Consider the following 11,767-nt stretch of genomic DNA (forward strand, 5'->3'; position numbering starts at 1 on the left):
AATTAATTGCCAGGTTAACCAAAATATTCAACTCTCATTCTCAAGGATCAAGGCTCTTAACCTTTTCTGTATCATGGACCCCTTTCACAAAGCTCTGGGCTGAAGTGTTTCCCCCTAAAATCCGTACATTGAAGTCTTTACCCCTAGTACCTTAAAATATGACTGTATTTGGAGATAAGGTCTTTAAAGAGGTGATTAAATTAAAATGAGATCATTAGGATATGCCCTAACCCAATATGACTGGCGTCCTTATAAAAAGAGGAAATTTAGACACAGATATGTACAGAGGGAAGACCATGTGAAGACACAGGGGGAGGAGGATGGCCATTCCAAACCAAGGAGAAAAACCTCCAAGGAAAACAACCCTGCCAGCACCTTGATATCAGACTTCTTGACTCCAGAACTGTGAGAAAATTAATTTCTGTTATTTAAGCTACCCAGTCTGTGGTACTTTGTTACGGCAGCTCTGGAAAACTAATACAGATACATTAGGAAACTTAGGACTCCCTTCTTAGAATGTTCTAAAGTAGATTATAAAAGAAGCCAATTATAACAAAACATAATTCTACCTGTGGATTCCTTGGGGAGGTGAGGGACCCCACACTGGAACCCCTCCCTTAATTTACCCCCTCTTAGGTAATCTGCTCCACTCCTACGGCATCAACTTCTACTAATAATTTCAAGCTCAAATCTTTCTCTCAAGCCCTCACCTTTATCTAGATCCATGTCTCAAACTTTTTTAAAAAAACATCACAAATAAGATTTTTTATTTGTTACCATTAAATGTCTGCATTTTAAGAGATTCTTGGACTGGTGGCTCATATCCATCAGTTTGTTCAACTTTAGCAATGGTCTCTAGGGGTGCCTGGGTGGCTCAGTTGGTTAAGTGTCTGCTTCAGCTCAGGTCATGACCTTATGGTTCGGGAGTTTGAGCTCCATGTCGGGCTGTGCTCACATCTCAGAGCCTGGAGCCTGCTTTAGATTCTCATTCTCTCTCTCTCTCTCTCTCTCTCTCTCTCTCTCTCTCTCCCTCTCTCATTCTCTCTCTGTCCCTCTCCCTCTCTTTCTCTCAAAAATAAACCAACATTAAAAAAAAATTTTTTTAAACAAACAAAAACTTTAGCACTGGTCTCATTTTCAGTAGCTTTTCCTTTTAAAAGAAAAGTGAATTACTGCCTTCACCATGAAGCTCCATGAGCTCCCAATTCAAACTTGGGCTTCTTCAGCATTTTTACTTTTCTAACAAAGACATCATAGAGTGGAAAAATAGATAGGCAAACCTTGTTTAGATCTTTTCTGATGGTGTCTGGAATCAATTTATTTACCACTTCTTTCAAGTCATTTGTCTGCACACCTCAGGTCATAATCTCCATCATCATTTTCTGGATTTGGTGGACCTGTTGGTACTGAGCATAAGAGGTCTTCCGAATTGGATTGTTGCCTGTTTCGGTAAAACCAACACAAACTAAATGAAGCAAATAACCATCGGCAACCTTGACCTCAACAGGAGTTTCAACCATGGTTTGCCGTTTTTTTGACCATGAAGCACATTTTGTCATGGGTAAAATCCATGGCATGGAAATTAGTCAGGCAGTTTTTGCCCTGAACATCCTCAGTATTAGCTTAAATTTTCTAAATGCCAACTTCATCACTCTGCAGAAGGCTCACTTCAAAAACATGACCCTTAGGCAATCAGATACAATTTTGAGTCCTTGAGTTCTTGTGACTAATGTTTTTCCAATATTTCTTATACTGAACACAGGTGGTGCTTTTACATCATACCAATTTTTCTTAGAAAACAGATCAGGAGCATCTGACTGCAGCTCAGGTCATGATCTCACAGTCCATGAGTTTGAGCCCAGCGCCAGGCTCTGTGCTGACAGTTCGGAGTCTGGAGCCTGCTTTGGATTCTGTGTCTCCCTCTCTCTCTGCCCCTCCCCTGCTCATGCTCTGTCTCTGTCTCAAAAATAAATAAAAACATTTTTAAAAATTTTTTAAAAGAAAAACAAAACAGATCAACCACTTTCTTCTTGACTCCCTTTCTGCCACCTTTCATGAGGCACTTGCTCTTGATGACCGCCATGATGCTACTCAGAGAGCCAAAAGGCCATATGACAAACTTCTTAGTGTACAACATTGATTCCTCCTGATGTCCCATGGTTACCTCATATTCAACATATCTGAAGCACTGTCTTCCTTTCCCCATCCTACTTAACCTAATCTTAGCAGTGCTATCACAGTTAGTGGCCTAATCAGCAGAGACAAAAAACTAAGAATTGCGAATTCCTTCATATTTTCATACCCCTCAGCAAGTTCTGCCAAACATTCTGCTAAATATTTCTCAATTCCCTTCCTCTTTGCTACCATTGCCCCTGTCTTGAGTCAAGCTCTTATCTCAACAGGGAATTACTACAATTCCCTGTAAGTATTGTATTTCCCATCTCTTCATTTTTTCCATCCACCTTACAAACTACTGCACTGTGATCTTTCAAAATTACAACTCAACATATTGGTACATAAATCCTTCAACGAAAAGAGAATCATCTGGTGGTTTCCCATCATCTACAAAATAAAATTCAAGTCATTTCACCCAGTTGATATTCAAGACCTAGCAAAATCTGGCAGTAATTTCATTTCCCACTTTACACACTAGTATGACTGGATAATGTTGTCTCCTAAACACACCACATACTCTCACTCAGCTAATTTTTGCATATGCTGTCCTTCTCCACTCTTCTTCCATCATCCCTACAACCTCTCTTGTAAAGTCCTCTGACTCCCCAACAATGAGTTAGTAACTTTCTTCTCTGTTCTACCTTTGTACCTTCGACATATCGTCATTACCGAACACACTTTGTTGAATTACCCTTTCTCATCAATATAAAATTTTATAAATGGTAAGATACACCATCTCTTCATGCACCAAGAAAAAAAGCATGCTGCCAATTAAACTCTCGCCATCAAGAAATATTCCATGTCGGGGTGCCTGGGTGGCTCAGTCGGTTAACTGCAGACTTTGGATCAGGTCATGATCTCACAGTTTGTGGGTTCCAGCCCTGCGTCTGGCTTTGTGCTGACAGCTAGGAGCCTGGAGCCTGCTTTGGATTCTGTGTCTCCCTCTCTCTCTGCCCCTCCCCTGCTCGTGCTCTCTCAAAAATAAATAAACATTAAAAAAAAATTTTTTTAAGAAATATTCCATGTTAATTATACTTGAATTAAAATTTAAAAAAAATTTAATATGTAAAATAGAAAAACTTCAAAAAGAAAAGAAATATTCCAACTTCAGCTCTTTAAATATGGGGAGGGGGGAATGTACAACTGAAGTAAATAAAATGCAGTGTCTATTTATTTGACTGCCTCACCTGTAAGACTGAGTTTCTTGGAGACAGAGGCTATACCTACCTGGTAAATTTTTTTATGAAATGAAAATCTAGGAGTACCTGGGTGGCTCAGTCGGTTGAGCACCCACTTTGGCTCAGGTCATGATCTCACGGTTCATGAGTTCAGGCCCTGCATCGGGCTCTATGCTGACAGCTCAGAGCTGGAGCCTGCTTCAGATTCTGTGTCTCCCCCTCTCTCTGCCCCTCCCCAGCTCACATGGTCTCTCTCTTCTCAAAACTAAACATTAAAAAATAAAAAAATAAAAATCTAATAAATCAATTATGTTCCTATCTTAACGAGAGGCAAACTAGACACAGATTTTAATGTAAGACTCCTGATGCTTAGAATTTTGCATCTGCTTTTTTTTCCTTTTTCAAAGGTATAGGTCTATCTCCTGTACCTCGTGTTGTTAACAACTAGAACCAATGAACACAAAATAGAATGGCAAAGGGACATAGGAGACTTAAACCATAACCACAGAGGTCTGGATATTTAAAAACCAGGATACAATTTCTAACGGATAAAAGTCCTCAAGAGTTGGATCCCTTTGCTACTAAAAACACAGTTTTCACTTTTCTGAAGATACTGGTGCTTTTCTGGAGTAAATGGCTTCCAAGTTTAAAGGTGTGGTGGTTTTTCTGGGAAAACATGAAACAATGGTGGCAATTTTCTAACCTGGTCTTAAAACATTCCAAGATAATACTGAAGGCTAATAACTTTGGGAGAAAGTGGGAAGATCATTTTTTGTTTGTTTGTTTGGACAGGGTATACCAACTCATGGGGATGGAGATTTTGAGAAAATTTTAAGGTTAGAGATCTGGGGGTCAGGAGTGCAGGAATGATGAAACAATTTATCAGAGATGGCCTGTTTATTTTTATAATGCAGAGTTTGAAGTAAAGGAGCACCATGAGAGATAGTCACAGGAACAATGAGTAGGTCCAGAAACCAGTTAGAAAGTATAGAAATCTGGGTAAATTATGCATTATACCTAACGCTAAAGATCAATGTCAGATCTAGTCAGAAATCATTATTAGAATAAGACAGCCATAAATTTTAAAATTTAAACTTCAAAGATCTTTTCAATAAGCAAGTCAGTTAAAAATACAGCTTCTTAAGTTAATTACTCAAAACCTAGGAGAGAAGAAGTTTGGTTTCTTCTCACAATACACCCTTTGGAAAATGTCACCCAATATAAATACTGACCATACAGTGGTAGCACAAACACAAAATCATACACTTATTTTTGTAAGTTTTAAATATTTTGTATGTGGAATAGGCTTTATGACATATTCCCCTCCTAAGCAAATGAGAAAAAGGACGTTTATTCTGAATACCTAAACCATACATGAATATGCTGTGGCTATACAACTGAAAAATGACTTATGGAGAAACAACCAAAAAACTTTCTATTTTTAAAATAGGAAAGGGTTTTACTGAAATGCCATCTTCTTCAACCCAGAGATTCTTGTTCCCCATTTCTTAGGAAGTTCGATAACTCTTGGCCAGTTCATCTTTTCCATATTACTTTCTTATTCCGTAATACAGGGACAGCATTACCATCCCCTATATGGTTGTTATAGATTGGACTAATGCATGTATTAAATGCAACACATGAAAAGTATCTGGGAACAGTTCTTAGTACACAGTATGCACTCAATAAATGTTTGCTGCTGGTATCATTAATATCCATTTCTGCCTCAGTCATATTAAACAATGCCTTCAAAGGAAATACTCCCAGACAGCCTCTAAGTCCTTGGATCAGTGAACCTAAAGGTCAGAATAGAGTCAACAACCTCCGTAAGGCAAAGGCACAAAGATCCAGGACTGCATCTTCAGATGAGGAAGAGGTAAATCATGAAGATCCACTAGGCTTTCTCCAAAGTAAAAAATGGGAAACTACGGACGGGACGCTCACATGTGAGAAATCAAAACCAAGAACATAAACGGGAAAGAAGGGGCTGAGGGTCAGCATATTACTTCAAAGAGGCTCTAGCTACACTCCAAAAACTCCTAAGAACTTTGAAAACCCAATTTCTATCCCCTACCTGTAAAATGCCATCCTCTTCAGAAACAGTATCCATCCTTACTAGACACAGTAACGAAAGCAACACTTCAAATCTGTCTCCTTGTTCTGGAAACTCCTCAAACACAACACAAACCAGAATCATATACACCAGTGCTTCCTCTACCTGTCTAGCAAGAATGGAAGCTCTGAATCAGTGTATGTAGACTGGAGCTTGAGAGTCTGCATTTCTAAAAAGCTTGCAGGTGATGCTGACTCTGCTGATCATGGACCACACGTTGCGGAGCCACGTATAGCATCATCTCATTGAATCTTCACAGCCACACCACTGGGCAGGAATTATCTTTCCCAAAATGAGCCCGAAGTTGAGAAAAGTTAAGTAACTTGCCCAAGGCTAAAGCGCTCAATACATGGTGGGGCTGAAAGTACAAGCCGGGTCTGCGTAACTCCCAGACCCGTGTCAATCTTTCCACCACACTACAGCCTGCCCAAGAAAGCATCTGTAAGTTACAGGTGTTCCCATGGGTAACTCTGGAGAACCCAGTCAACAGGCAGAAATTACGGAAAGGTGTGAGGCTGCTAAGCACGGAACGAGGAGGCTGCGTCGGGAGTGGCCGCCACTCCTCCAGGCAGTGGTACCTCTCTCGTCTCGCTTTACCCTCCAAGGGACTTTGCGGAAACCTTCCGTCCACGCTTGCAAACTGCTGGAACCTCCCAAGTTTAAACACGCGCGCGCGCCCCGATGTCGCAGACTTGTGGAGACACCGGGGGAGATGCAACCCTGCGGCTGGCCACTCAAGCCGGGGTTCTGCGGGCCGACCCCCTTGAAGTGCCCGCCCAGCCCGAGGCCGGAGCGCACCCCCAAAGCCCTGCTCCTCCGGGGGGCCGAAGCTGGAAGGAACCGCAGGGGGCGGCGACTCTGGGCGCCCAAGGCTCTCAAAAGAGCCGGGTGGGCTCCGGGGGCGGGCAGAGCGCGGGGCGGGGATGGGGCGGGGAGGCCGGGGTCCCGAGCGGGGAGACCGGAAGGGGCCGCCGCGGAGGGGAGGGCTGGGGAGGGCTGGGGGCGGCGGTTACAAAACCCACACGCTAAAAAGGCGCGCTCTCTCGTCCGGCCGCACTCACTCACCTCCCCCGTACACCCCGCCGCTCATGGCTGCTGTCCGCGCGACTCCTACGCTAAAGGCTACCGGGCGAAGTGACTGCGACGGCCGCGAGTGTGGGTCCCGAGAAGCACTAACCCCCTACCCCCTTAACTTCCACCGCCACCCCCCTCGGGCAACAAAGCCGCGTCCACACACCCCGGAGCTCAGTCACACTTGCTGTCTGCTCTTATCAGCCAATCACAAGAGGCCCGGGTACCCTTTAGCCAATCAGAAAGAGGTTATGCTGCATCCCTGCCGCGGCACAGCCAGTTTAGCCAATCGAGGGCAGCCATGGAGGCGGGGAAAGGGTAAAGCGACGGAAGGAGGGAAGGAGTTGGGTTGCGGAACTGGCCCCAGGCGGGAGGGGTAGCTGGGGGACGGAGCTTCCCGAGTGGGCGGAGCTTCCTGAGTGGGCGGGAGAGTGCGGCAGAGGGAGCAGCAGAGGGAGGAGACAGTCCGAGGGGAAGTGTCCGGGAGGGTCCAGGGGTGTGGCTGGGCGCCGAGCAGCGGTGGGACTCTGGTAGAAGAAAGTAAAACCCTGGAAAAGAGTCTGGAAATAACAGTGTCTACGCGCAGCGACTCCCAGTTTTGGGTTGTGGGGATGCAGAATTTTTTTTTTTTCCAGAAAAAGTATGTTCAGCTAACTTTTATGTTAAAAAGATTTTCAACTAACTTTTATGTTAAAAGCTCAACTTTGGGGTAGGGGAACAGTAAATCAAATAAACCTATAGGATCCTGCAATTTTTTAAATGACGATTAATAATTAGAAGAAGAAAGAGATGACATATTTTCCCAACTAAATTTAGGTAGCACTTTAAAAAATATTTTTTTCTTTATTCCTTAAAATATTTATTTAGGGGCGCCTGGGTGGCTCAGTCGGTCCATCGTCCGACTTCGGCTCGGGTCATGATCTCGCAGTCTGTGAGTTCGAGCCCCGCATCAGGCTCTGTGCTGACAGAGCCTGGAGCCTGCTTCCGATTCTGTGTCTCCCTCTCTCGCTGCCCTTCTCCCGCTCATGCTCTGTCTCGCTGTCAAAAATAAATAAACATTAAAAAATTTTTTTTTAAATGTTTGTTTATTTATTTATTTATGTGACATTGAGAGTGTGTGGTCCCTGAACAAGGTAAGGGCAGAGAGAGAGGCAGACAGAGAATCCCAAGCAGGCTCTTCGCTGTCAGTGCAGAGTTGGAGACAGGGCTTGAATTCACAAACCATGAAGATCACGACCTGAGCTGAAATCAAGAGTCACACCCTTAAACAACTGAGCCAGCTAGGTGCCCCTAAAATTATTTTTTAAAGTATCATTGATTTTTTTAATGTTTATTTATTTTTGAGGGAGAGGGAGGGAGACAGAGCATGAGTGGAGGAGGGGCAGAGAGAGAAAGACACACAATGGAGAGCAGGCTGTAGGCTCTGAGCTGTCAGCACAGAGCCCGATATACACCCCATAAAAGTATCATCGCTTTTTTTTATCCTGTGAGACAGGTGTCAAACAATCCTCATCCAAGCAAGTACCTGATTCTAAATATATACCTAGCCTGTCTATTGTACTTAGTCCTCTGGTTTTACCAGCCCAGTCCAGGTCACTGATATCTCTCCCTGGAATTGGTCTGTCTAAAGTCTAGACATATAGGCTGCTCTTAGCCCTAGGAATAATGGAATAAAGTCCCGTAAGTCTCAGTGCCAGCAGCGCGGCAGAGTGGTAGTAGGGTGAGGAAGAAAGCTAGTGAGAAAACAGTCCCATTCACTTAATAGTATAATCTCAGTGTATCTGATCATTTAGGAAATCCCCATTAACCCAATGAGATAATGCAGAGGTCAGCAAATTATAGCCCCATGGCCAAACCCAAGCTGCTTTCTGTTTTTGTATGGCCTATGAGCTAACAATGTTTATTCCATTTTTAAATGGTTTTTAAAATTATTTTTAGGAATAATACTTTATGACGTGAAAATTATATGAAATTCACATTTCAATGACCATAAACTAAGCTTTACTAGAGCACAGCCAAGCTTATTCATTTATGGCTGCTTTTGGGGTATAAGGCCAAGTTGAGTAGTTATGACAGACACTAAGCTGGAGAACATGTTTCCTATCAGACCCCTTGTAGAAAGAGTTTACTGACCCCTGAGATAATGCATGTAACACATCTAGCACAGTGCACTAAGTACTCTATGTTAATTGTTGCCCCCATGATTATAGCTTTTAGTATATAGATACCTATCAAATTCTCAAAATATTCCCATTTCCACTTTGTGGTTTTATGCTGTTTGACTAATAGCTTTCATTGTATAAATACCTATCAAATCCTCAAAAATATTTCCATTTCCACTCTGTGGTTTTATGCTGTTTGACTAATAAAGCCAATGAGCTATAAAACATGTGGTACTTTGGTAATAATTAAATGTTGAAGCAATACTATTTGTGTTGAAAATACACAGTAATTCATTTAAATCAGTTTATAGTTTAAATGCATAGTAATTCAATATACCAACTTAAATGCATAGTAACTCAATATACCAACTAAAATGGATTATGTATCTTGATATCTCTCATCAGTATTATATACAACCTCTCCCATCCATGGAGAAATAGAGTTGGGTTGAAGAAGTTGGGACACTGGGGTGGCTCAGTTGCTTAAGCATCTGACTCTTGATTTCGGCTCCAGTCATGATCTCACAGTGTACTAACAGTGTGGAGCCTGTCTCTCGTTCTTTCTACCCCTCCCCTGCTCACTCTCTCTCTCTCTCTCTCAAAATAAATAAACAAACAAAAAAAAAATAAAAGTAAAAGTAAAATATTTGTCCTACAACTTCAGTGTTTGTCAGAAAACAAAACAGTTCAGTAGGGTTAATGAGGACCATACAGCTAGCCTTCAGGGAGGCCTGAGATGCTGTGAATGTCTCCACCCATAAAGAACACAGTGGAGTGCAGGAGAATCTTTAGTATGACAACACAGAGAACACAGCTTGAGAAAATGCTAGAAAGTCATGCTTAGTTGTTTTTGTTTATAATAAGGGATTGTCTTTATTTGATAATTCGAAAAGATATTAGAAAACAGATCATTCATTCATAATTTCAGGTCAGCTTGTTCTCTTGATGTATCACGGGACACATTACTTTATATGATAATAAACCATTGTAATGAACTTCAAATGAACTGAACTTCAGAGTCATCTGGTATGTCAGGACTAATGACATGTTAATGCAGATAAAAGTGCACACTTAAGTCTTTCATTAATTTTAATCAGCAAAATTGTAATAGGGCACTAAGATTGTTGCCCCTAAAGTATTGAATTGCTGGAGGGACTGTTGAGAAAGGAAACCTATTCAGTATCCCAAGAGAACAATGTCAGAGAACTGCACATGCTTGGTAATAATGACATTGTTTCTTTCGTGGTAAGACTTATACTGTGGCAACTTGTTTGCTTCCATTCTTCATAATTAGGAAAGCTGGTAGGAAATACATTAAAAGGAAAATACTGACCCAACAGAATCTACTTTGTGAAATATAAAATATGTGAGTGTTTGTGTGTGTGTGTGTTAATATTTCTCCTCTGTAGCCTAACATGTTTTCCCTAAAGTCTTGGCTGAGCCTACATTAACATTACTGAGAGCTAGTTGGATTAAAAAGCAACAACAACAACAGCAACTCAAGATTATTGTCTGTGCCAATTTTCAAGGGCATAATGTACCAAAACAACCAATGCTTATAATTTTCCCACCTGAGCCAGCATTCTCCTTCTATCAACCTAAAAATAAAAGATATTGAAGTAACATGTATGTAAACTTATTTGCCTTTAGTAGATGCTCAGTGGTTGCTTCTGAATCCAGATCAATAAAAATAAGCGCCCTTTTAGAAATCCTTTGTAATCTCCAAGCAGCAAGAATGTCTTCTGAGTGAGTACCCAGTGTAACACTTGATTTTGCCTCACTGGGTCGCTGGTCTTCCATTCTTGTAATGCTGCATCAGCCTGCCCAAGACGCTGTACCTCACGCCTTTTTTCACCAGCTCTGGCAGAATTCAGACTATGGAATTACAGCACTCATTACAAAATATTACCGATCTCATCCCATCTCCGCCTTTATCAGTCTCAGAGTTGAAAAAAACTTCAACTTGCAAATGTAAGCTAGAAAACAAATTCAGGAGATTATCATTTGTTACAAATAATGACACAACTTATGTCCATTTAGAGTTATTTTATTCATGCAGCAAAATATATGACATTAGTAATTATCAAAAACTGGGGCACCTGGGTGTCTCAGTTGGTTAAGCATCCAGACTTTGGCTCAGGTCATGATCTCGTGTTTGTGGGTTCAAGCCCTGTGTCGGGCACTGTGCTGACAGTTCAGAGCCTAGAACCTGCTTCAGATTCTGTCTCCATCTCTCTTCCCCTTCCCTGTTATGCACTGTGTCTCTCTCTTCCTCTTTCAAATGTAAATAAACATTAAAAAATTATTTAAGTAATTATCAAAAACTAATTTCACTGTAAGCAATTTTGTGTGGATGGATCTGTGTGTGCGTAAAGAGTACCACTGTTTAGTGAAATTCTGTGTGTGCGTAAAGAGTACCACTCTGTTTAGTGAAATTCCAAAAATGTGACATGAATGCAAGCACTACTGAGATAAAGGATAAATATCTGGAGACTAGAGCTTTTCACCAGTAGAAATATGATCAGTCAGGGGCGCCTGGGTGGCTCAGTCGGTTAAGCGGCCAACTTCAGCTCAGGTCATGATCTCGCAGTCCATGAGTTCGAGCCCCGCATCAGGCTCTGTGCTGACAGCTCAGAGCCTGGAGCCTGTTTCAGATTCTGTGTCTCCCTCTTTCTCTGACCCTCCCCCGTTCATGCTCTGTCTCTCTCTGTCTCAAAAATAAATAAACGTTAAAAAAAATTAAAAAAAAAAAGAAATATGATCAGTCAGACTGATACATCTGTTTTCCATTAGAATAGTAAGAGATCTGCTAACCATTTCAGATAATATGACCTAGCTAGACAAAGAAGCAAATGAAAATATATGTGGTTATAGCTTGTACCTTTGTAACACATCAACAGGTTTGTCATAATATTCATGTGATCCTGAAAAGACAAATAAGGAAAGAAAAGAAGATGAAGTGCTAGATACTCTGTGGATTTCATATGTGTTTGTTATTTCATAATCGCTTTTAAAATCTCTTTGTTCACTTGATATGGCTCTTTTCAGAAATCACAACACGAGCAAAC

At 41.6% G+C, this 11,767-nt stretch overlaps 1 protein-coding gene and 1 pseudogene across 2 annotated transcripts in view; both read right to left on the reverse strand.

Annotated features, from left to right (window-relative positions):
- Positions 1-6,707, reverse strand: part of ACTL6A (actin like 6A) — a 28,974-nt gene extending 22,267 nt beyond the window's left edge. Inside the window, exon 1 of one of the 2 annotated variants that reach the window (XM_042954894.1) lies at positions 6,532-6,707. In XM_042954894.1, the coding sequence (XP_042810828.1) occupies positions 6,532-6,556 (25 nt within the window). In that variant the 5' untranslated portion in view covers positions 6,557-6,707. Of the gene's footprint in view, positions 1-1,280; positions 1,442-6,531 lie in introns of those variants that run through there. The other variant, XM_042954895.1, reaches the window with a different exon arrangement.
- LOC122229609 lies at positions 675-2,296 on the reverse strand (annotated as a pseudogene).
- Positions 6,708-11,767: the final 5,060 nt, after the last annotated feature.

The sequence above is a fragment of the Panthera leo genome, chromosome C2 (assembly GCF_018350215.1).
Source record: "Panthera leo isolate Ple1 chromosome C2, P.leo_Ple1_pat1.1, whole genome shotgun sequence".
In the NCBI taxonomy this organism is placed as follows: domain Eukaryota; kingdom Metazoa; phylum Chordata; class Mammalia; order Carnivora; family Felidae; genus Panthera; species Panthera leo.